At 38.9% G+C, this 25,751-nt stretch overlaps 3 protein-coding genes across 8 annotated transcripts; 2 read left to right on the forward strand and 1 right to left on the reverse strand.

Annotated features, from left to right (window-relative positions):
• Window positions 1-3,424: 3,424 nt before the first annotated feature.
• On the reverse strand, window positions 3,425-8,435 carry LOC102721553. Its single transcript, XM_006654725.3, has 4 exons — window positions 8,048-8,435; window positions 6,708-6,817; window positions 5,864-5,968; window positions 3,425-4,713 (listed from the first exon to the last, which is right to left on the reverse strand). The coding sequence occupies exons 1-4, from the start codon at window positions 8,388-8,390 to the stop codon at window positions 3,952-3,954; spliced, it is 1,320 nt and encodes a 439-aa protein (XP_006654788.3). The 5' UTR covers window positions 8,391-8,435; the 3' UTR covers window positions 3,425-3,951.
• A 1,177-nt stretch (window positions 8,436-9,612) lies between these two features.
• LOC102722121 (splicing factor U2af small subunit B) lies at window positions 9,613-14,602 on the forward strand. Of its 5 annotated transcripts, none has more exons than XM_040523974.1 (4): window positions 9,613-10,433; window positions 11,912-12,095; window positions 12,202-12,255; window positions 13,490-13,526. In XM_040523974.1, exon 1 carries the CDS (start codon window positions 9,714-9,716, stop codon window positions 10,386-10,388), a length of 675 nt encoding a protein of 224 aa, XP_040379908.1. In that variant the 5' UTR covers window positions 9,613-9,713; the 3' UTR covers window positions 10,389-10,433; window positions 11,912-12,095; window positions 12,202-12,255; window positions 13,490-13,526. The 5 variants fall into 5 exon arrangements, with proteins under 5 accessions (XP_040379908.1, XP_015693289.1, XP_006654790.1 ...); XM_015837803.2 differs by lacking the exon at window positions 9,613-10,433 and adding an exon at window positions 12,844-13,376 and having other exon boundaries at window positions 11,992-12,095; window positions 13,490-14,602; XM_006654727.3 differs by lacking the exon at window positions 9,613-10,433 and having other exon boundaries at window positions 11,992-12,095; window positions 12,844-14,602.
• A 3,032-nt stretch (window positions 14,603-17,634) lies between these two features.
• Window positions 17,635-25,041, forward strand: LOC102722578 (probable E3 ubiquitin-protein ligase ZFP1). 2 transcript variants are annotated; one of them, XM_015837883.2, is made up of 7 exons: window positions 17,635-17,853; window positions 20,466-21,173; window positions 22,050-22,848; window positions 23,089-23,432; window positions 23,994-24,086; window positions 24,167-24,322; window positions 24,569-25,041. In XM_015837883.2, exons 3-7 carry the CDS (start codon window positions 22,143-22,145, stop codon window positions 24,713-24,715), a joined length of 1,446 nt encoding a protein of 481 aa, XP_015693369.1. In that variant the 5' UTR covers window positions 17,635-17,853; window positions 20,466-21,173; window positions 22,050-22,142; the 3' UTR covers window positions 24,716-25,041. The 2 variants fall into 2 exon arrangements, with proteins under 2 accessions (XP_015693369.1, XP_006654792.1); XM_006654729.3 differs by lacking the exon at window positions 20,466-21,173.
• The last annotated feature ends 710 nt before the right edge of the window (window positions 25,042-25,751 follow it).

Genomic DNA, 25,751 nt, shown 5'->3' on the forward strand with positions numbered 1-25,751 from the left:
TATAGGTTGGGTATAATTCTTTACTGTACCTCCATGCACGCACGGTTAGGCCGGTGGGAAAAATGTTAACAAGAAGCACATGAGTTGTCAGTGAACAAAACCACACGAAATGCATTTATTTATGTGTCCTTTTTCTTCCTTGCTGTCAAATGCGTACCATATAAATTATGCAATGTTTCAATAAATAAATAAATCATGAAATAGTTTGCATAAGTACCTTACATTGCACTGGCTGGAATGGTACTAACCAACTACCTAGTATCATTCAGCCAAAAAATAAAAATAAAAAAGCAAATCATGGTGTGCTCACTTTAAATTTTTCGGCCCAATCTTTCCACTTCTGTTTATACTAATAAACCAAAATTTAAATTTTCAACTTTAAATTGTAGTTGATTTTAATATTTTTTATCATCCAGCTTTTGTTTTTATATAGCTAATAAAACGTATATGAAAGTTTTATTCATAATTATTTTTCTTATAATTATACCGTTTCGTTTCTTCGCTCAAAAAGCCAAAGGATGGCCACCTTTTTCACCCATCCTGTGGAAAGAATAACAGAAAATGCGAATCTGCCAATTTTATTAATCATTCCTCCTTTCTGCATGCTACTACAGCCTACAAGATGCTGAGTGCGTTTCCCTATCAACTCTTTAGTACTAGAGCACTAAGACAGATTACGTAGAACAGTAATCAAGTACAAATAAAAGAAGACTTGACTAATCGAGATATTTTTCATATCCCTCTCTCACCATCCCATAAAGTCTTCAAAGAAAATGGCATGCTATGATCAAGGAAATGCCCTTCGATTTCATTGCAGCAAACTAAAGCGTCACAGTCATGACAATTTCCATTGAGGTTGTCAGATGAGCTCACGACAGTGTTTACAGCTCGTGAGGCACGTCGCAAGAAAGATAGGGGAAGAAACGAAAGGACGGTAAATTAAATTTGAAAGATTCAGATTTTTTTTTTTTGAGCTCAACACTCTAGTGCAAGTCTGAGACCAACCATATATATACTAGGACTCCATCCTTCCAAAATTTAATTATTCCTAGGATTAAAATTTGGTGTCATAATATAAATACTCCCGTGTTGATTTCCATAATTCTCTTCGTTCAAATGATTCCAGAGACAATTAAATACTTGAAATAAAGAATCCAAGCAAATAAAAAAGGTGAAAACAAGTTTTAACCTAATCTTAGTATTTGCTAAATAACTTAAATAATAGTATTTTGGGATATGCAGTATGCTTAAGCCCGACAAATAGTACATGTGTGGTTTCAGTTTCAGCTTACTTCAAATCGTGGGCGGTATACAGATATTTCTAATGGAGCTCTTGAATATGATTGACATTATGAATTTTACCTGGCTAGCTAGCCGACAAGAGCATGCATACTACTACCTATGTCCTATTCTAAATGCATTTCTAAATTTAAATATCATAAAAAGTGCATTTTTAAAACTATTTATCTCATCAATCACCTCATATTCAAATCACTATCTATTTTATCTCTACGTACATCTCACTTCATACCATCACCTCCTAGTAAAAGATATTTAAATTATTTTTCTTACGACTAATTTACGACTAATTTACATCTACGATGTTATGAATATATTTATATTGGAACGACCTGAGTAATAAAAAAAAACCCTAAATGACGCCTCTCATAACTCAGTTTTCAGCAGGCAACTAACCATAAAACGTGCTGACATATCAGTGGCATGATGATGATAAGAGCGTTTCAGCTTAACAATAAAATACACAAACAAGCATGGTGACGATGGCAATGTACTTAGTCTCATCGACGTGGCACGAGCAAGGCCACGGTGCGACGTGAGATAAAAGATCTGCGAGATCAGGCAGTGACATCAACATGTTTTGACAAGTTAGCTAGTAGTTGGACGGCAAATACTTGACGCCATGGCTTTGCATATGTGCTCATCATTATGCGTCATATTCTTCCATAAATCACTCTCCCTTATGGTTTCCAGCACATCATATAGTGGAAGACTTTGGCTACATCTAACCTAAGGTCTGGTCTAAGCTCAACCTTGTCAAAAACTTCGGTTCAGAATCTAGATGCCCTGTTTCTTATGTACAATTGTGGATTGTTCCTTTTGAACTAATTCCATGGGATCTCTCTCTTTTCCGGTTAACACATAATATTGGAGTTTGGCCTACCACAACTTTTTTTTTTGAAGCTTACAAGTTATGAGACTTAAAGAAAACATGTCCTTTTTAGGTGGTGTTTGGATTCAGGAACTAAAATTTTAGTCCCTGTCGTATTGGATGAAATTGGAGTATTAAACATAAACTACTTATAAAACTAATTAAATAAATGAGAGCTAATTCGCATGACAAAATTTTTAAGCCTAATTAATTCATAATTAGCACATGTTTACTGTAGCATCACATAGGCTAATTATGGATTAATTATGCTCAATAGATTCGTCTAGCGAATTAGTCCAAGATTATAGATGAGTTTTATTAATAGTTTATGTTTAATATTTATAATAAGTGTCCAAACATCCGAGGTGACATTGAAGAGACGTGTTTAAGATTTAAAGTGTGATAAAAATAAAGTTAGCAACTTCTGTTTCTAGATGAAGTTAAACAGAATCTGATACTACTATGGTATCATAACCTGCCATCTTCTCTCTTTTTTTTTTTAAAAAAAAAGGGCAGAAAGTAGGCAGACAGCAGACTCATTTGAGCTGATGGGCCGGGATACTAAGGCAGAAGCAGGATCATCAAAATTAAATGCAGTATATGTACATACTGTTTCCAATGAATGCTACGAATTGATCTACAATGCTGAGTTCAAGTATCTTACCAAACCACACAGCTGAAGTCATGGGATGGGCAAGTGTCATGTTGTCATGCAGATGGCCCATGAAAGTGACAAATTTGGCTGCAGGCCACATAGCCCATGGAGTGATGAAGAGCCATCTCTGTGTATATCGTTATAATAAAATCTGGATTTTTCATGGACAGGGTGTCAAGATATGCTCACAGCTGCACCATATATATACACGAGAGAGCCAAATAAGTGGCGATAAACCCAAAAAAAAAGTACTGAGTAAATGATCAAGGCAAACAAAAAAAATCCATATTGTATTTCCTTTTCCAAATTAAATGAAAGCTATAGCAACAAATTTCCACAAAAACCTTATACTTGTTTTTCCTTATGGTTTGTGGATAATAAGTTTCTCAGTAGCGAGGGAAAAGATAGCTCTCATATTTACCTATTCCCACACATAGCTGGCACATCATGTTCCATCGTGATCATGCATGACAGTCTGTTTGATCCCTTGGTCATACAAATCATTGGTAGGGCTGCAGCATTATACATGAAATCATATGGATCAGACAGCAAGTGCTACTACTAAAAAGAAGATAGCAAGTATTTAAAAGCAAAAACAGTGAGTTAAATTTACAGTTGAACGGTTTGAATCCATCTGAAGCACTGTTGACTGTTGAGCAGAAGACCATAAAGGTTTGGATTGCATATATATCATGGAAGATAAACATCAGCATGATGCTGAATACATTTGTAGTGTGGAGAGAATAGGTAAGTAATATATATGATACTTAACATCGATAAAAATGGAGACCAAACTGTTAGAATTAGTTTTGTTTCAGTAAAGTCCAACATAGTATGGTACAGACTACAGAAGGCTGACATCATAGCAAAGACTTCGCCCTGAATTGACACGTGCAGACAGTAAAAAGTGGAAGCCATGGGGCGATGGGAACCAGGCCTTTAGAATGTTCCACTTGCCGGTGTATCATCTCTTGTTCTGCAGTGAACCTCCAAAATTGGTATGTGAGCTTCAAAAGACAGCTTTCCTGAAAGCTATAAACTAAATCTTTGAGTCAATATAAGTGCAACGGGCCTCCGCACTGTGGTAAATGATTCAACTGAAACTTCTTCAACATGAAGATCCTTTCTAGAGAGAATCAAACCATGAATCGAAATCATCAGATGCATTTGAGGGGCCGGAATTAGGAGCAATACTACCACTTGAGATCTTGTCTTTGCCCTGAGCAGATGTAATTTGCTTCTGTTCATTCAAGCACAATGAAGTGTCTGTGAGCAAGTCGTCCACCAAATCATCAATAGACGTAGTTATATCTATCTGGTTAGCGTATCTGATTTCGATATTGTGGTCCTTAGTAGTTGGTTTAGACGTTGAGTCTGTTTCAGAAAAACCTTCATTCTGGACAGTCAGGGAACTCTCTGAAAGCAAGTCATCTAGAGCATCATCACAAGGAACAGTCACCAACGATTTGGATAAAGTGCTAGGTGTAACTTTCTTATCTGGTTGGTTGACTTTCACATCTTGCAGTGTTGATTTGTTTCCAAACGATTCATCTAAATTGGAGCCAGAAAGACGAGTTCCACCAAGCGTATTAAGAAGCATGTCAAGTTCTTCTTCTGCAGAAACCACTTCAAACTTTGCCGCTTCACTATTGCTCTTATCTTCTCCAGTGTCCGAACGCACAAAGTGAGAACTAGTGTTGGGTGATGATGTGGATTTATCTTCTTCAAAATAATTCAACTGACAGTCTGTTTTCATTTGATCATCACAATGAATGTTGTCATAATCATGAATGCCTATACCTTTCTGATGAACTGAGCTGCCTTTAGCATCACTACCCACATCTGTGCCACATTGAATCTGTATTTGGTTGACCTCAGATGCAACAACCTATAAATAATCAGGCGAAACCATGAATATCCAGTGAAAAAAAATAGCAAGAAGATGATCTTAATGTCAATATTTGGAAAGTAGGCATATATAAAGCCTGCAATTGAAGTGTCAATAGACAATAATATCCAAGGGAGGGAGAAATAGCTTACTTACTAAGATGAATACTGACAGGTTCAGAACCTTTATAAATCAATGAATTTGACAATTGCATGAACCATACACAGAGCTAAGTGATAAGGGCGAGAGCTAAGTAATAAGGGCATGTGTATTAAATCATCCCAGTACAATAGGTCAAATAGACATAGTGTAATTGGTTTTGAATACCCAATGAAATTCATTACTCTGTCCAATCCTACGCAGATGGCTAATGTGCCCCCAGTAGAAAAATAATTCTTCCACCAATCAGAAAGTTTGGAAGCTGAAATAAGCCTGTTGCTGCAGGTAATGACAGAAATAAGAGTTTGTAGTGCAGACAGTTGGCATGATGGTCGTCGCACTGGCAATAGGTGCATCAATGCAATATGAAATGTAGGTATCAAGCCATACTGCGGTTTTGGCACCAAACAGAGTACTGGGGGGAACAAAAATGATCATAACACAAGGCAGATGGATATCAATAATAGCAGCAGAAAACGTCAATGTGACAATGATTGCATTGAAGGGCAGAATTGCAGGCAATACAGCCATGGCAGGGCATGGCTAACAGCAAAGAATAACTTGTACCAAAGTGGAGGTCAAAAGAGCAGTGCCTAGGAGAAGATGACTACTGATCAAGCATTAGGGTATAAGCCCAAATTGTCCTTGTAGGGCTTTGTTTTATTATATGCAAATCAGGATGAGGAGCATTGCACATTTTCATTGTATACAGACCGGGTGCCACCATAGACCACCCAGACACTTCAGGAAAATAAATGTTTGCTTGAATTAAGTTAACCCTCTAGTTGAACAACGTGCAAAGGACCACTTGGTTCATAATTATGAACTTTTTAAAAATAAGGATATATAAGATTTCTCATTAAAGTAAACTACAGTTGTGGTTTACTAAAAGTAGAGTAGCAGACAATGTAGTGCATGATTATATCATTATATACATTTGAGTACTTGGAAAATTTGCAAAACTAAACAAAAATGCTATATAGAGACATACCAGATCCTCAGGTAGGAGATCTTTTTCTAAGAAAAGCCTCTCAGACAGCTTCAGCTTTGAAAGATGGGTGGCCAATGCATGCAGATCCATGGAGAGGAAAGGCACCTAAAAGTTGAAGGAAAAAAAATCTCACATGAATATCTAAATGTATGATGAAGCTGCAAAAATTCACAAGGTTGAATAGTTTTTATATAAACTGTAAGGTACATAACTAAGGGTTTATTTGGATGCAGAGACTTTTTTTTAGTCCTTGTCACATCGAATGTTTAGACGTTAATTAAAAGTATTAAATATAGACTGATAACAAAACCAATTGCATAAATAAAGGCTATTTCATTAGATAATTTTTTAAGCCTAATTAATCCACGATTAACAAATGTTTACGGTAGCATCACATTCGCTAATCATGGACTAATTAGGCTCAATAGATTCGTCTCGCGAAATAGTCCAGAGTATGGAGTGGGTTTTATTAATAGTCTATATTTAATACTTCTAATTAGTGTTCAAACATTTGATGTGACAAGTACTTAAAAAAAAGTTGAAGGGATCCAAACAGCCTCTAAAACTACATAAGGGTCTACAAATCCAAATAAAGCCTGGATTCCACATCCCTATCTGTTTGGGCTACTATTATCTAGTTATACAAATAAATTTCACTCCATAAACCTTGACAGGACTCTCGATGGAAGACCCAACGAGAGGTTTCAGTCATAGCTACAACAAACAGGGCACATTTTAATCCTATGCACCAATAATTTCAGCAAGGCCAAATATTACAACAGTACACATGATATAGGCAGCACAAGGCAAGCAAAAAAGGTAATACCACAGCGCCATATTTTACCTCAAAATCAGGTGCTAAATCATCCTCTAATATAAAGTTGTCATCATCACACCAGGACAAAATCTCTTCACCTTTAGCTTCAAGCATAGAGGTTGAAGCCTGCATAAAATCTAAAAAATAGAAAATTAACAAAGCATCAATAATCTCACAAAAGACACACCACATGTTCATAATGAAAATAGCTGATTATAGATGTCAATTTTTCAAAACTGTCAAAACTAAAATGACCACAACAGAAACTCTGTTGAACATGCCTATCGGCTTATGAGATGTAAGCTCAATTTAAGATCTAGACTTCTAGTTATAACACAAAAGTTAGCCAAGGACACCTCAGGATGTTTGGTATTCTCAACTGGCTCCTTAAGTGAGGTTTAATGACTAAGAACAAAGAGAAAATTCGATTGGGAGCACAGTTTTTGTCCAAAAATAACACAAAAAAACTTGCTCCTCCACCTAGAAGCACAACTTCGTCAGATACTTTTGAAATTTAGCACTTCCGTCACTTTAGCACATTACACCTGAACACGAAAAAACTAAAGAAGACCTTAAATCAACTCTAATCTCCTGTTCCTCTTTCCAGTGACCCTTTACCTCTTGCTTCATCTGCATGGGCGATGAACAGGAGATGCCAGGGCAGCATTCAAATCGAGACAACAGAATAACTGAAAGAGCATCACATTTGGTGGGGGACAAGAAAGGCAAACTGGACATAATAACTCAAAAACAAAACAACAAAGCAATGTTGATTGCATCGGCAGCAGTATCAGCTCCTTGCTCTACCTCCAGTTCTTACCACGTCAACTACTCGCTACACCCGTCACTACTGCTCCTTGATTCGTATCTGGGCACTGGCCATGTCGATGCTGCCGGAGCCCCAGATGGTGAAGGCTGTGTGGGTGGCCCCTTGAGACAGTCCTCGGTCGAAGAGCAGATTGGGCATTGTAGCGAGCGCCTCAGTGAATTAGCCGCAAGCGTGAGCAGCTAGCACATAGCAGGCCAAAATCGATCGCTCGGTTTTTGGCTCAATGGTGAGAGACAGAGGGCAATTAGGGGGCAATTTTGTCTCTAGTTCTTCTGTAGCATGATGCTAAATTCCGAAAGCCTCGAAGGGAGTTGTGCTTTCAGACCGAGGAGCAAATTTTCTAAGTTAATTTTTGGGTACTGGGATAAAAATTGTACTACCAATAGAATTTTCTCAATAACAAAATAATTCTCGGTTAGCTAGTGCCCACCTGATTGAGCTTGTCAGTGATCACAGTTCCTAGTTGAAGCGATCACGTGATTGAGCTTTGTCAGTGAGTAGTGGAGGTAGAGTAACCTCGCAGTGAGTGCTCGCTTACCAAATGGCGAATCCTGGGAGGCGAGCCACGGCGCGCCGAGGCCCGGCGCCTCGCGGGGCTGAGCTCGCGCCTGCTCAAGCAGGAAGCCGAAGTCGGCGCCCTTGCTGCGCGGCGCCACCTCGCCGGTCCATTCCGAGGGGGCCGCGGAGTCATCGCCGCCGGCGGCATCGGCTTCGTCGTCGTAGCGGTCCCAGTTCGAGGGGAGGATACGGCTGCGGGGGCCGCCGGCAGCGGCTTCCGCGCGCTTCTGCCTGTGGGCGGCAGCGGCGGCGGGGGTCTGGTGGGCGCGCCGCGCGCGCACCGTGTGCGAGCGCTTCGCCTTCGCCGCCGCCTTGGGATCCATTGGGGAGGGTTTCGCAGCTTTCGCTTCGCGGCGTGGGGTTTGTGCTATTTGCAGTTCCGTCCTGTCGATTCGCGCTTATTTTCATAAAAGTCCCTTGGATAGTGGGATCACGGGGAAGAAATAGGTGTCAAATAACAAGTGTGTAAACCGTGTTTTATCACTGAATTTTAACAGCTTTTCCCGGAGAGAGTTTCGTTCAGGATTTCAATAGTGTTATGCCATATAAAATAAATAAATTATAAATGAGACAAGGGCTCCAATGCAAATTTTTATTTGCGGTTTCAATGCCTCATTGTCTTTGAAATAGTTTATACCTGGTTTTATCTTGATGAAACTTATTTTCTCTCTGCTTCGAAATTATATTAACATTCCTAACATCTCTTCATGTGGGCCTAGGTCCTAATAGATGTGAACTAAGTGGACAGAAGTTATACACGTGCGTTAAATGTATAGCTATTTATATCTAACATGGTTAGCTTGGTTTTATAGGATATGGTTAGATTTATATTTAATAGATATGATAATTTTTTTTGATTGTTGAGTAAATAAAGCCAAATTAATATCTAGACCTTAAAATAAGATAACCATAATTACTTTGATAGAAAAAACATAGAGATACCACGTCACACTCTAATACTCCATCTTATAATTTCTAAAATACACATGTATTAAAGCTAGTGTATTTGAATCGATAATGAAAAATAAACATAGAGTTTGGATAATATTGTTTTATGAGGTAAATGAATAAATGCATTGGACTTAGGCCACGTTATGCAACTCTCTTCTATTTATTTCTTCGTTTTTTACGTACATATTTACCGAACTACTAAACGATATATTTTTTATAAAAAAATTCTATACTAAAGTTGCTTTAAAAATCATATTGATCTATTTTTTATTTTTTTAATAATTAAAAATTAATTAATCATGTACTAATATATTACTATGTTTTCCGCGACGGATAACTTATCCTTATCTTTAACAAGCCGAACACAAAAGATTAAAAATGTGAATTTAGCTTATGTTTATTTTACTAGAGAAATAGAACTATATTGGGTCAAGTACTCAAGTTATAGGAACTTTTGTATTCTGTTTTCTTTGTTTCAAAGAGCCCAATTGGAAAACTTTTACAAGAATTTAAACCATTCAAAATTCAGCATAAAACACTTAAATCGATCTCGCGCTTAGCGTGTTGCTCCAGGGGTATATTTCCAATTTAGAACTTGACCGAGGGGCTTCGCGCCGCCGCCGCTGCCGAATCCCCCGCCGGATCGACTGACAGTGTGCCACCTCGCTCTCGGGCGGCGGGCGGGCGGCCGGAAGATGCGCTTCACGGCGTCTCCGGTGGTGGAGCTGCCGGTGGGCGGCGCCGTGCTGACGTTCGAGCAGGACAACGACTCCTTCGAGGTGGGCACCTCCGTCTGGCCCTCCTCCCTCGTCCTCGTCAAGTTCGCCGAGCGCTGCCTCGGCGACGCGGCGCTCCCCTTCGCCGACGTCCTCCGCTTCCCGGGCACCCGGGCCGTCGAGATCGGCTCCGGCTGTGGCCCCGCCGGCCTCGGCCTCTCCCGCCTCGGCCTCGCCGACCTCGTCCTCACGGACGTCGCCGCGGTCCTCCCCGCGCTCCGCCGGAACCTCCGCCGCAACCGCCGCCACCTCCCCCGCGCTCCCCGCCTCGCGCAGCTTCACTGGAACTGCCCCGCGCACCTGTCCGCGCTCGCCTCCCCGCGCCGCTTCGACCTCGTCGTCGCCGCCGACGTCGTCTACGTCCCGGAGTCCGTTCCCCACCTCATCGCCGCCATGGATGCCCTCGCCGACGCCGAGCGCGGCGTGGTGCTGCTCGGGTACCAGGTCCGGTCGCCCGAGGCGCACCAGGCCTTCTGGGACGCCGTGCCGGCGGCCTTCCCGGTGATCGAGAAGATTCCACGGGAGCATCTGGACCCAGATTATGCCTACGAAGAATCTGAAGTGTACGTTCTCCGCAGGAGGCCGCGACAGTGAATTGCTGAGCAATTGCTAACCGCTTGCTCGTCGTCGACTCTGCAGGTTTGCAAGAATTGTTTCTTCAGCTCCACAGTTATGAGCTTTAGTTGCGATAGAAACTACTGAACTTTGCCAGATAGTTCAACGCAATCAGTGGGTTAGTGTTAACTGATATTGGGACAGATTTGATGGTGTTGATGAGTGGATCTGCCATAAGTTATGGTTGCATGATATATTGTGTTGCTAGTTTTGCTACTAGAAGAGCATATTAAGAACCTAATTTTTTTCGCTACGCTTATAAGTCAAAATTTAAATTTTTAAACTTATTAAATTAAGAGTAGAATTTTGGGTTTGTTTATTAAAGTTTAGTTTTCAGCTTTAAATTTTAGTTAACGGTGTCTGTTAAAAAACACCAAGAGAGAAGTAACTTACCATCATTTCGTATCTCACTGCCTAGTTCAAGCTGTGCTCAACCCTTGGAAATATTTGGGGGTTGAATGAATCCATTGACGAATAATGAAACATCTAACAAACATCTCGGAGGTGATTGTTTTTCTAAAAGAAAATAAATGGTATATTTGTAAATAAAAAATAATTTAGAAATAAAACTTTTATATACGTGTTTTTAACAATTTAAAAGCCAAGGCTGAAAAATAAATCGTGATAAAGAATCCTCGAGATCTACTTTAAATTTAAGGCTAAAAATTTATTTTTTAGTTTATAAGTATAAACAGAAGTGAAAAAATATGATTGGTTAACTTCTACGTGCCCTACCGCACAGTAGAAAAATCTACGCTAAATTTAAGTTTGTGCTGGTCGGGTGACCCTTCTAAACTGTCGGTGTTATTTTATAAGATGTTCGTCAGCGACATTTCTTCCTCCATCTGTGGCTTCTAGTTCTATGTGTGTTTGCCCCATCTTGCATTGTTTTGCCCTCTTTTTTATTCGCATGGTGCTTGAAAATTGCAAGATGTATGGGAAATTCGATATGCTTTTGTTGGTCGAACGGACGAGGCACATCGGATGATTTACGCCACTATAAAACAGCTTGTCATTGGCAGTTCTATTTTACCCTTTTGAGTGCAATTGATCAAATCGGTATTCAAACACTGTTGAAAGGTTTACATAAACAACGTTATTCCCTCAGTTACACCTTACAAGATTTCACTTTTACTATTGATCAAATGTTATTCCCTCCGTAACATCTTATTTAGATTCATACGTGTGTATAAATCTAAACATATATATATATATAGACGCACACTCCCTCCGTTTCACGATGTAAGACTTTTTGGTCTTGTCTATATTCAAATGAATTGTAATGAATTTATACATATATATAAATTATATACATTCATCGATTGATGAATTTAGACAAAACTATAAAGATAGCAACATATACATTAATATAATTTAAATAAATTTAGAAGGTCTTATAGCACGAGACATTATAGTATAAGACAGAGAAAGGGAATCCTTCAGTAGTATATTTCTCGTGGGCTAAATGGAGGCCCAACTTTGTGCGGGCCGTCCCTATTCAGGCCTCTCACACCGAAGCGTAGTCGTCCGGAGGAGGATCGGTACCATCCAATCCGTCTATTTCCGATCGGACGGCAGTGAGTCTCTCCAAGCCGTGCTCATATAGCTCTCCTCTCCCCTCCCGATCGGTCTCCTCTTCCCCCCACCTCCGCCTCGGCGTCGCGCCGCCTCAAGCAAGCACAGCAGGTTCGTCTTCCCCTTCCACCCCACCCCACCCCCCCCCCCCCCCCCTCCCCTCCCCTCCCCTCTCCTCGCCGCTTTACTCGAGGCTCGATTTTGGTTTTCCTCGCAGGAGCAAGAGGGATCGACGACGAGAAGGAGAAGGTCCGATTCGTCGGCTCTCGAGGTGGGTGCTGCTCGCCCAAACCCTAGATTTCCCACCCGCCTCCCTTCTCGTTTTCTGATCTAGGTTCTTGCAGTAAGTAGCTGATTTCCTTTTTCTGGTACGAGAGATGCTAGAATTTGTCGAAGGAAATAGACCGTAGCTGATTTCCTTTTCTTCCCCACCGTATGGAGGCCGTTTTTCCCCTATGGATTTGGTTTCGGATGGTAAATACTGGATAATTGATGCTATTTGACATGGGAGAAAGTTGAATCTACGCTGACTGCCTCTCACGGTTTCTTTCGAGTTCTTGCGGTGGGAGTTCGCATGGGTGGATTAGATAGAACAGGCAGGGAGCATGTTTTTTATTAGCAATTTGGGGTGGTTCTTTCAAGTTGCAACCGACCAAATCGATTTTTTTTCATTAATAAGGGAGACTCTTAGGCTAGAACGTATAGTTATGATTGTTAGCGGCTGGAAATCTATGGTATTGGCTATTAAGACACACTCCAATTGATGTTAGTCAGGTGTAATTATGTCTAGGTTTCTACTGTTTCGTTCTGTTGGGTTGTTTTCGTCGATTGAAGATTAATGATCTAAAATGGTTTGCAGCTTAGGTTTTTAAAACGGATCAAATAGTATTCTTTGTCTGGCGGATATTTCAAGGCCTACTCCGGAAGGAATGCCCTTGTGCAACCGGCAAAAAAAAGTGCCTCCGTGCCATGTTTTTTATCTCTTTTGCAGTTGCAGGGGGAGAAACCCTAAACTTTCTAGTGGAAAAGACACTTCTGTGGTGTTAACAATGTCCAGATATAGGTTTATCATGAGCAATATCTAGCCCTTCATGATGTCTTAAATTGGATTACAAGTCTTTTGTTCTTTCAATTCACATTGTTCTTCTAATATTAACGACTTTGAATAAGTGTGCAGATTAGGTTAAAAGATACTGGGATTAGGGTTTTCTTGCGAGAGATTTATAATGTTCCAATCACACAGTGGTTTCAGGGGTAAAGTCACAGGAATCATACTTGTTGGTGATCTCAAAAGTTAAAATATAACATATGAAACTTGTTTATTTGGCTGCATATGCTCTTTTTTTTTGTCTAGTTTTCCTTCTGTAATGCGCTATGCGACTGTAAATCGAGGTATTTCTTTCTCCCTTAGTAGTTACCAGATAAGCCATTCGCATACATTGAAGCACTTGTTGAGATTTGATTGATGAATCATGACATTCTTTTATCCTTTTGACTCTATACAGCTCAAGTGCAGGTGAATTGTTTTGTAAGTCATGGCGGAGCATTTGGCTTCAATTTTTGGGACTGAGAAGGATAGGGTCAACTGCCCCTTCTACTTCAAGATTGGGGCTTGCCGTCATGGAGATCGTTGCTCCCGTCTGCACAATAGGCCAACTGTGTCACCAACTATTGTGCTTGCTAACATGTATCAGCGTCCGGATATGATTACACCAGGAGTTGATGCTCAAGGTCAGCCTATTGATCCTGAAAAGATGCAGGAGCACTTTGAGGATTTCTATGAGGATATCTATGAGGAACTGAGCAAGTTTGGTGAGGTCGAGACCCTCAATGTCTGTGATAACCTTGCTGACCACATGATAGGGAATGTCTATGTCCAGTTCAGGGAGGAAGAACAGGCAGTCGCCGCTCATAATGCTCTTCAAGGTCGCTTCTACTCGGGGCGCCCAATAATTGTTGAGTATTCCCCTGTGACCGATTTTCGTGAGGCGACCTGTAGGCAGTTTGAGGAGAACAGCTGCAACCGTGGTGGCTACTGTAATTTTATGCATGTAAAGCAGATTGGTAGGGAACTGAGGAGGAAGCTCTACGGGGGACGTTCCCGGAGGAGCCATGGTAGAAGCCGCAGCCCAAGCCCACGTCACAGGAGGGGCAACCGTGACCGTGATGATTTCCGCCCCCGTGACCGTGATGGTTACCGTGGTGGTGGTGGTGGTGGTGGTGGTGACAGTTACCGTGGTGGCGGTGGCGGTGGTCGCAGGGGTGGAGGCAGCAGGTATGACCGGTATGATGATGGGGGAAGGCGCAGGCATGGCAGCCCCCCGAGGCGTGCAAGGAGCCCAGTCAGGGAAAGTAGTGAGGAGCGCAGGGCGAAGATTGAGCAGTGGAACCGTGAGCGGGAGGAAAAACAGTGATGTCTCTATGGCGAGCGGTTCAGGGCAAGGACTATCAGCTGGAATCGTCATTTGCTGTTATGATCTAAATTGAAATTTAGCTTGTGTGGTTTGGTACTTATGTTTGGCTTGAGTAATGCAGGATTCCATCTATTTTATGGTTCGTGGAACATGTAAACTGCCGTTTATTTCTGAATATGCGATGTTGGATCTTCTGTCAGTCCACTATGCTGTCACTGCCTTTTGAAAGCTGTGATTCTCGACTGCCCATGTTGCTTCTTACTACTGTTTCAGTTCAGCCAGGCAGGTCTTCGTCTTGTGAAAAGAATCCCATTCTGTTAAAATCTTGTGATTTTCGGCTGCCTATTTTTGCTTTTCATGTTATTTGCAGTTCAAGACTTCAAGTAGGCTGCTCGTCATTGGAAAAGAACCCCATTCTGCACTCGTTTTCACTCGTGCTGGCTGTCTTTTTGCTACTTGTTGCCGTTACACCCATCTTTTTTGGTTATATGCTAAATTTGAATTTTTAACTTTGAATTTAGAGTTTATTATAAGATTTTTCATTAAAGTTTATTTTTTAGCATTAGCTTTTAGATCGATAAGAATAAGTATATAAATAATTTATTTATAAATTATTTTTTATTTGTAAATATATCGTTTAGCAAGCCAAACAATCACCTCCGTTAACTATATATATATATATATATAATGTTGTGCTGTTCCTGTGTGCAAACTTTACTCCTGCTTCCTGGCAATACGATGCTGCTGTACATAGTTCGTCGAGTTCGTTTGCACCACAGGTAAAGAGCAGCCAGAATTCACAGATATACCCAGAATTGTTTCGATGCCTCCTAAAAAATGATTTTTTTTTCCTGTATAATTTTTTCGTAAGAACTGGTATGATTCTCACAAAATGATATTTTTTCTGTATAAGTTTTTCGTATGAATTAGTGTGATTCTCTGAACGGAACAGTATATTCCTGTTGGCATGTGGGCTGGGAATCCTGGGAGGACGACGAATATCCTCTTCCTGTGGTTCTCCCGGAACAGTTGGCTGCTGGGCGAAGGCAGTGGAGCTCCACAATTAATTTTAGGAGCGTGGCTATACATCCGATGATTTTTTGTATGATTAAATTTTTTTCTAATTGAATTTGTTTTTTAATTGGAAGCTATGTTTCTCTCCAGTCTTCTCTATGCGTAGCATTTTCCTTTTTTTAGAGCTGACTCTAATTTAACTTAATAATTTAAGTTAGAGTTGTGCGCTTTAATTCAATTCGAATTATTTAAGTTGAGTTATGCTCGTGAGTCTTGGGACTGTGTCTCCTTCATGGATTCATCCTCCCTCTATTAATAATATGCATGTCTCATCTCATTCTCATCTTGTCATTCGCAAATTAACCTAATACTTGATGCAATAACATGAATATGAACATGACAAGATTTATGATGATATGATATGTCATATCTAATATTATGTTGTTATATTTTGGAGCAAATGTGGTAGTATATGATATGTTGGTGAAGTAACTTGTTAACTTTGTTGATGGAATAAGATTCAGATAACGTTATAGGGAAGTGTATATTACACTTGTCTATTAACGAAGGAACTCTAAAGCATTTTTACTCGACAACTACTTCGTGTTGGCAATCTTGTAATGAAATAAGTCTTACAATAAATTGTTTTGATCCATTTGGTGTCTAACAAAATACTACATGAAAGTAAAAATGTTTCATTTTCAAATAGTGACATGCAAGCTCTATTTGTTTTACACATCCTAAAAACTGACTTTTTTTTTTGACTACCATCATGCTTGTCATATATGTCATGATGATTGGATGAGGTTTTATTTTGACATGAACACGGAAGGCATAAATATTCCTTGAAAATAGAGAGAGACAAAGAATGAGATATACACGTGGACAAATAGTGTGATAAAATAAAGTAAAGTCTAAGCTAGAATACATGTTCGATAGTTCCGGCCAAATATAAATACAAGTTAAATAGATAAGCATGTACTCTGGTATAATAACATACCCTTTGGTAACAATTCCATGGAAGTGGACAAGAACCATTTAGATATGTTTTTATCTTTAAAAGAAACACAAGGACAGCTGTAAATGTCAACCATCCCATATAAAATGATTTGTTACAAATACACATCTCATATTCATTTTGGTTTGAGATTCTCTCATTATCACTGCTCACGTATTCTCATGGCTGCAAATCCATGCACCCTTCCCTTTCATAGGAATAAGATAGGCGGAGACAAGCTATCACTACTATTAATGCTAGTTAGGTTCAATCATAGTCACATGAATATACGACAACATGTCTATCTTATTGGGTTTCACGTTAATTAGTTTCTTCCGCAAATTCAAGGTGTGGAAGATAAGCTCGATGTGATATTATATCGCTGAGATATGATTGGCGCTAGAGGTACGAGTGCATATTTGTATCGGGCCAGACTCCGTGATGCGTTAGACTTCAAAACCACGTCAACCAATAAACATGTTAGATTATATAACACATGCAAAAAAAAAGACCATGGTAACTTTTAAATAGCTTTAATAGGGGATCCCAAACCAAGTTAAATTAACAGAAATATTTATGGCGAATCATATTATACGTGGAATCTCAAACTTAAGTGCATTTGGTTGGTTTTGTAATTTCTCTTTTTTTTTCCTTATAAAATAGATCCCCTAATACCAATTGCATATTTACTTGTGGCATTATATTATTTAAAATAATAGTCAAAACTTATACTATAAATTTCATATTTTTACCAATTACATATATTTATACTATATATTTTTTAGTTTTCTGAATGCTCATTATATAGGGAATTATGACAAACATTGGTTGACTGTTCGTTGATTGATTACTGGAAAAAAGTTTAAGTAAAACAAATACTATTGCCTCCAGTCAAAAATATTTATCGTTTAGAACAAGATTTGGTCGAATTTCTAAAATTCTGAAAAATAATTATTTCTTAAATAATTGGTTTAAATACAATACAAATATACATGTATTATATTTGGAAAGTACTGCCATGATATCATATAAACACGTTAGATTTTATAAATTTATTTTAACATAAAATTAATTGTCGGGATTTTATAAATTTGATTAAATTTTATTTTAAACGATAAATATTTTTGACCGGACGGAGGTACTAAATATCAGTAAGAATGAATTAGGGGAGATACCAATATATCAGATTCCCAGGCATCCAGCCTATTTGTGCTAAAGAGAAAAATGGAAAAAAAAATCATTCTGCCTCGAGTATATTTCCCCGTCCCCTCACCGTCGACGGCCGTCTCGACTCTCGTCGCCTCCTCCCGAGTTCGCCCGCCGCCGCGGCGATCTCCCTCGAGCAGGGGCCGCCGTTGTCCTGCCGTCCCCACTGCCTGCGCCGATCTCCCGCGAGCGGGGGCGCTGTCGTCCTGTTGTTTCCGCCGCCGCTGCATCGTCGCCAGTGAGCTTCCACCCATCCCTTACGCAGCCATATCCTCCTTCTCGTCTCATTCTCTTTCTACGCACCATTTTTCTGCAATTTGCATCGACCCTAGGTTTTCCTCAAGATATGGAAGTATTTCTCTTAATGTGGCTTTAGAAATAATAGCAGTTTTTTTTTTGTTCAAATGTTGTTTTGGGGGTTCAATTGAACCTCCATGTCTCATGTTTAGATCCACTCCTGCTGCCTGGTGGATAGAGCATTATTTAGATGAGCAGAATACGAGTTTGTTTTCTCGGGGGAAGAATGCATATAGCTAGTTTGTTTTTTTGGGTACAATTCGGGTGCTGTTATGGAAAAATATAATTGCGACAATTGTTTCGTGTCATTAATTATTTGGAGCCGCGGAGGATGCAGGAATTTATAGCTGGATGTTTGCAGTTACGAACAATAGCTTCATACAAAACAGGAAAAGTTGAGAAGGAAATATGCATTAGATTGCAACAGTAACATAATCCAGTAGAAATACTCTGGTCCATATTAAAAAAATCTCAATAATCTGAGCACATTACCAAACAATTTAAGAAAATTACGACTTAACTTTCCGATTGGCATGCTTTGGAACTGATAAATGATGTCATTATCCATATATATAAAAGTAATATACCTATGTATAAATTTTCCTTAAAAAAAATCTGAGCGTTACCAGGAATACTTGGGACTTATTGTGCACCCGCCCCTGATTTGGAGAATTTTATGTGTTAACTCTCAAATGCATAGTTAGGTCTAATTGTGGATTGGATCAGTGTTTCCTTGTGGGTGTTGTTGAACAAAACTTGAAGTGTCTGTTTATATTAGGGCAGCTGCTTTGTTTTTAGATAATGGGATGTCTTTTCTTTGTGGGTGATGTTGCACAATACTTGAAATGTCTGTTTATATCAGAGCAGTAGCCTCATTTTTTTTAAGATAATGGGATATCCAGGCTTTTAATTCAAGAAGCTACAGCCAATTATTACACTTATTACAGCCATAGAACTGCATAAAACATAGGTAAGAAATCGAGAGCATAAAAATGAGTTCCTGGATAGAGAGACATTATTTATGATGCAATCTTATTTCTAAATATGGGTCTCTTTTTTGTTTTATGCAATTGCATCTTATGGTCTGTAGGTGGTTTCACTATGGATTGCATTGTATATGCAACAGTTTTGTTGATTGAATTTGGTTTTACTGAAAAAACAGCTTAAGTTAATTAGTAGAGAGCTAAAGCACGCTGCTCTGTACCCTTTACGATGTTTGAACACAAGTCAATAATACTGAGTCGGTTTTCTGCTTTTGGTTGCAATCTGCTTACCCTGTTTATTATTTCCACCGTGGCATGATATTGAATAATTGATTATTCAGATGGCTGCACAATATTTTACTATTTTCTTATTGGATATCAATTGTTATGTGCCTTGCCTCCTTATAAAATTCTACACTTGATACATGTGCATAGGCTATAGAAGAAATCTATTATGTCATCAACTGTTTATTTCAAGATGAGATGGATTACTACTGCTTGCGGTATATTGGTTTTCCCTTCTCAAAAACCTTCCAAAACTGCAACTTATATGCTTTATTGGTAATGCCATTTTATTGTTGCCATGCATACGTTTTTACAAAGGCATTAGATTTGTTACTGATTTGTATACAATTTTTATCACCATTGACCCCCATCAAGATCACCTATGCTTAGTCTTTGACTCTTTTCTTTTAGTTACTCATGGTATGTATGCTGTTTGTAATGTAACAAATGAAATACTTTTCTGATATTTTATTATTTTATATTAGTTTTGCTTCCAGCTACAAGAAATTTAATACACAGCATTGCTTATGCCTTGGCACCACATTAGTTCATGTCAATGTTTTTTTTAGTTTATGTGTCTCAAGTTTATAAAGTTAATATTAGATATAGAAAATACTAAATTAAATGGTTAGCCAGAACATGGCTGCAGTATTGAGGACAGTTCGGTCCAAGAAGGTTATCTGATAACATATATGTGGTCCTGGCAAAAATAACATATATGCTCCTGCCATTCACTGTTGTGTGGCATACGCTTCGAGCAGAAGGTGGGAGACTTGATAATTGAACTTTGCAATATATAACTGGAGAGCTACAAAAATGAAGAAATTATTTGTACTTGATACGTGCTTTTTATAGGAAATGGTTCTGTGAATCATGCTATCACAGTATCCTGTGTGCAACTGTTGTGCCTGAAGAATCCTGAACCTTCTAGTTGAGATCACCTGTCTATCAAATGGTGTTAGATGTGCCTGTTTTTGGCACAATTTGATTTTTGGCTTTTAGATCTAATTTAATTGTGATCTTTATTTCTACAACGATGTAGATCGATCAACTGATATATCCAGAGGATGGATTTCGTTTAGTGACAGTCTCCTGCTGTTGCCAACAGTCAATGCTGCATGCTTTAGTTTTGCTTCCACCCTTTCATGCTACTCATTTGATTGAACTTATCATTTTACCCTGATTTTAATGTAGAAGGTAATCAAATATGGGAATATTTACTTTCAATTCTTAGGCCCGCTGATCGTCTTGCCTTTTCTGCCATGTCTTGTTGCTTGTATTGCAGGACAGATGAGTGAACTAATCGACTGACCCTTTCCAATGAAACATTACAAACCTTGTATTACTACAGTGTGAGATTTTACAAGGCTGAAGCTCTATGGCATAATGCTATATTTTGTGTTGCAGTATGCTGTTATCGACTGTACAGTTCACCAAAATGTGGTCAAGTCCTGAAATTCCACTGATACCAAGAAACTCCAGTATAAATAGCCCACGTTATAGCAGCAATTATCTGCATACCAACCTTGCTAGAGGACATCATACTTGACACCTTTGAGTTTGCTGAAGGGAGTGTTGGTTATACTTCGAGACTTAATATATGGGATTGCAGATGTTTGAAAGCAATACAAGCATTGCTGTACATGAGGAATTAGGGAAAGAAGGGTTACTAACTGGATGTTGCTAGGCGGTCACGGATGAGTAGATTCAGCACCTATTTGTCAGAAGAGGCAGTAACCAGTCTACCTGGGGTCTGGTACGAGGATGGGGTCAGCATTCGAGCAATCCAGGCAGTGGCATGCATGACCATTAGAGATAATAGTGTGCCTCCCTGAGCCTAGATATAGCAAATTTTGGTCCTGGATAGTCAATTGGAACTGGTTACTGCCTTCTGGAGCAACTGCTTGATTGTTGTGTTGTTTATTAGTCAGATTCCATGTCATGCTACTGCAACATTAGTCATGTATTCATCATTGTTTGAGAGTCTGGAAAGGTGATTAATTGACATCTAGATTAGGAACAAACCTAATCAAACCTCTTCTGGTCCATTTCTTCCCAAATGAATTTATATTTATCATTGTTTACTTAAAATCCAAAACTATTATTTTTTTACATACCTTGTATTTCTGGTTAACATGTAAATAGTGTATTTAATGATCGATGCTATTCAGTTATAAATTTTTTAGATGTTCCTTTTTTTAATACAATATCTTGTTTGTAGGTTAATAAATGAGTAACGTAATAACACATAACCAGTGCTTGATTATATTGGTGGAAATCGAGATTTTTCATGGTTAGTGTTCCGATATATTTAAAATTTTCCCTTCTAGAAATTTATGGAGAAATAATTTTATGAGAAAATGGTTGAGGGAGGGAGGATTTTGTTTCAACTATAAACAGCCAAACAATTCTATAGATGGGAAATATGGTTACGTTTAAAGGAAGTGTAATCACCACAGCACATAGTGGATGGCTAATGATGTCAGAATAACGCTGGATTGAAAATTCAATGCATTTCTGCGTAATTATATATTCCACAGGGCCATAAGGTGGTATGCTTCCATTAGTAGGTGGCCTCAACTTAATATTTTCAGTCAGAAACCCAGCAAAAGCTTCTTTTACTTTAGTGGCAAACTGGCAAATGAAAACTTTAGTTGTAATGCTGTACTCAAGTAGTTGAGGTGTTAGCTATTTTTTGTATGTGTCCATTCAAGATGTTCTGGCTTAGAGATCAGCCAAATGTGTGTTTTTCTCTCAACTCTCAATCCTCTGTTGCCGAAGAACAAAAGTTTTCCTTGCATTCTGCATGTCTACTTACGCATCTTTGATTTCATTGTATGCTAATCAGGTTTGTTAATCCAATATGCAGGAAAAGGTGATGATAAAGCATAATAGTTAACCAAATTTGCTGTACCTCCTCTTAATAAAAGGAAATAAGTTTGGCATTTCATCACAAAGAACTATGGTTTGGACACATCAGGTTGTCAGTCCTGAAAACCAAGTTCAACCTGAAAGTTTCTATAACGGAGTTGCTGGGAGCAACTTATCTAGCCTGGGTGTACAAGTTAATGTTGGAGTTCCAGGGAGTACTGATTTCCGGAGTCACTATGAGAGCATTAATCTTCTGCACCAGCATGTTCAGAATTCATACCCACATGTAGGTGTTGCTTCAAGTTCCGTGTTCCCATCTACTATGTACAATCCCTGCATATCAACAACAGCTGTGAGCAGATATGTTCCTCCTATTCAATGTTTTGGATTGGGCAATCCACAACTATTGCCTTTATATCATCTAGTTTCTCAAGGATCCATGGATGAGAGTGGCAGCAGTGGCAGTTTTAGTGACAGAGTCAGAGAATTTATCAAGAGGAAGAATGCATTACTTGCGGGTGGCCATCATTTTGTTAGTAGTTTTGCAAGCTCAAGTTCATCTGCTAATGTGCCTCAAAATCCTTCACATAGGTCATGGAACACATCATTTGAATCAAATATTCTACCCAGCACTGGAGTTTCCAATCCACCAGGCTACTCTTCTGCAGATGGACTGAAGAGGTCCAACTATGTATTTCCAGCTGGTCACATGAGCCAATCGTGGATTGTACAGGCTGCAAATAGAACTGGTGGAGTACCACAGTGGGAACGTGGCAATGCAGTGGCTAATCCTCCAGGTAAGTAAACCGTGTAAATAAAATCAAGCAAAAGTTACTATGATATTGTTCTAAGTGATGATTTGAGGGATCATTTTATGATTTGCAGTGCATTTGGATTGCTCAAATTGTAGCCTGCTTTTGGGTAGTAACAATATTTTTGTGCTCATTTATGGATTGGGAATAGAATAGAAAAATGTGGAGTTAGTGTAAGATTTGGTCCATTTGGATTTGTAATTGGATAAATCTTGCTTTGAACAGGTGGATTTGTTCATTCTGGAACTGTAGACATGCCAAATGGAGGTCTTCAGGGGTACCAAGCTGGCCATTCTGCCATTTTTTATGGGCCTCTTCCCCATTTCCACCGAAACCCTATGCATATCATGCAAGATCCTGCTCTATTTAATATCCAAATGCAAATACCTCCTCAACATTGCCTCAGTAACAATTTATTACATCATACAAACCCTTCTGGCAATGGCCTCCCCTTGGATCCAAGATTTATGGCAATTTCATCCAATTCTGTGCCCACCTTTGGGCCTACAGCTCAGCCGGCCATAGCAAACCAAGTTAACACTGGGAGCTTGAGAATTCAGCCATATGAGGTGATTCACATTTCCTCTCTGTTTCCCCTTGGAACAATGGCGTACATAACTAATTAGATGATGAATGCTGGGGTCTGATCACAGCTTCTTTACAGTTTGCATTTCTTTTCGTACTCATACTCCAAACATAGTCCCTATTTTTCAAACAAGATGATGCTAAATTTAATGGATGTCAGAATTTAGGTTCAAAAGACACCTGGTATTGTTCCTGGTACAGTTCATAGTTGTTGAAATCTTCGAGGTGTTTTTTTGTGTGAAATGTTTAAAACGTGCATCGTCTGCCATGTTCCAGAAATCAAATTCCCTCAAGCTCTTAGAAAACCATATACCCTAGTTCTTACTGCTGGGTATATAATCTTCCTATTGCTGTGCATGTCAACCAGCTGGCCGTAGTTTGGAGATTGAGTGCCTACTGATCAAGTTTTCTTTTGCTATGCATACTTTGCGCATGAATAATGGTGTCCTTGGCTCACTGAAACCGCATAACTCTTGTGAACCTACCTTTTGTAGTTCATTTCCCATTAAATGTGGATTCCTGGAGTAATAAATTTGATTCTACAGGTTGCTCCTCTCGTGGATCTTTCGAGATTGTATGAAGCAGGAGTGGATGAACATAGAGATATGCGGCTAGATGTAGACAGCATGAGTTATGAGGTATGGAATTGAATGACAGCTTATTTGGGTTGTGGATTACATTTAGCTGATAAGACTTATTCTGCTTGCTTCCCCTACAGGAGCTTGTAGCGTTGGAGGAGCGGATTGGAAATGTTAATACTGGTTTTACAGAAAGCTACATTAAAGAAAATTTGAAGACAAGTTCTTATGTCCCAAACACATCTTGCATGCCTGATCAGTCTTATGTGGAGAACGATGCTTGCATAATATGCCAGGTCTTCCTCCTTTCTTATAAATCCATTGTAATTTTCACTACTGTATGATAATCTGTAAAACTTGTGGACCATTAGATATCAGATCCATGACCAACACCACAATTGGTCCACAATTTTTAGAAACACTACGTTTAGGTAAGATTGTGCACATATATTCTAGTCCCTTTTGACATGACAGCGTAGTCAAATATACATTTGCAGCCAATACGTGTTTCACGTTTTTAAAGGGAATTCCTTGCCATGTAGGAGGAGTATGAGGCTGAAGAACTTATTGGAACCCTTGGCTGTGGTCACAAGTATCATGTGACGTGCATAAAAGAGTGGCTGATGGTGAAGAACCTGTGCCCCATCTGCAAAACAACAGCTTTGCCAGCAGATGGAAGAAGCAGGTGATGGATGCCAATAATATTTATCGGTGATTTGCCGCAACAAACATTCAGTTCAGTTTTGTATATAAGACATGCTGGATAATGGTTCTGCCTGTATTTGCTTTGTTGTGAGAACATTACCTAAAACTGTACAGTGAGTCGCTCATCTTGTAGATTTATTTTAGACATTAATGTTTCATGATGCGCGAAGTCATCATCATGGCATATCTGTTAGATCGCTCAATTTCTCTTGCTATTGTACATTATATTTATCTTTATTCTTTGCCCCCCAAAAAGAGAGCTTGTAGTTCTTCTGTACATTGTGAAATTCAAAGAACTAAAGGAGTTTCTGAGTGATACATCCCACTTTTCACTTCTGTCTATGCTTATAAACCAAAGTGTAAATTTTTAATTTTAAATTTAAAGTTGATTTTAGGGGTTTTTTTTCAACGTAGCTTATTCACCCCCATAGTCCTCTAGCAGGGTGATCTTCGTTTTAAATGTGTGAATCTTCAATGGTTCTTGCAGGTATTGAATTGTTCCTGGGATTGGTCTAACGATTGAGATTATCAATTTGACCACCTCTAGTTTTTAATGTGTATGAGATGACTTTTTAAGCATATGTTTGGCATGTTTGGCCATTTGTATTGTTTGAAAATTTTATATAAATATGAAAAAAATATAAGTTAGGTTTGAAGTACTTATAATCATAAAGAAATAGAGAATAGTCATTTTTTTATTTAAAAGGGACAACTAGTCTAAAAGTCAATAGTATCAAATGTTATGTATTTATCTATATTTCTATTAAAATAAGTAATGGTGGTGGCAAGAATCTGTCACCACCACCTATCCTCACCGTAGATTGATATATACATATAAATTTAAATTAAGGTGACTATTTCATATAAGAAAATTTGATAACACATCATAAAATCTGTAGCAAAGCACGGGTATTTAACTAGTTCATTTGAATAGCGTAAATGGTTAAAATGTTGAGAGCGTCAAACGTTAAAAACTAAAGGAATAAAGTTTCGTCCACCACCTCGTAATCCATCCTAGAT

This window comes from Oryza brachyantha, chromosome 5 (genome assembly GCF_000231095.2).
Source record: "Oryza brachyantha chromosome 5, ObraRS2, whole genome shotgun sequence".
In the NCBI taxonomy this organism is placed as follows: Eukaryota; Viridiplantae; Streptophyta; class Magnoliopsida; order Poales; family Poaceae; genus Oryza; species Oryza brachyantha.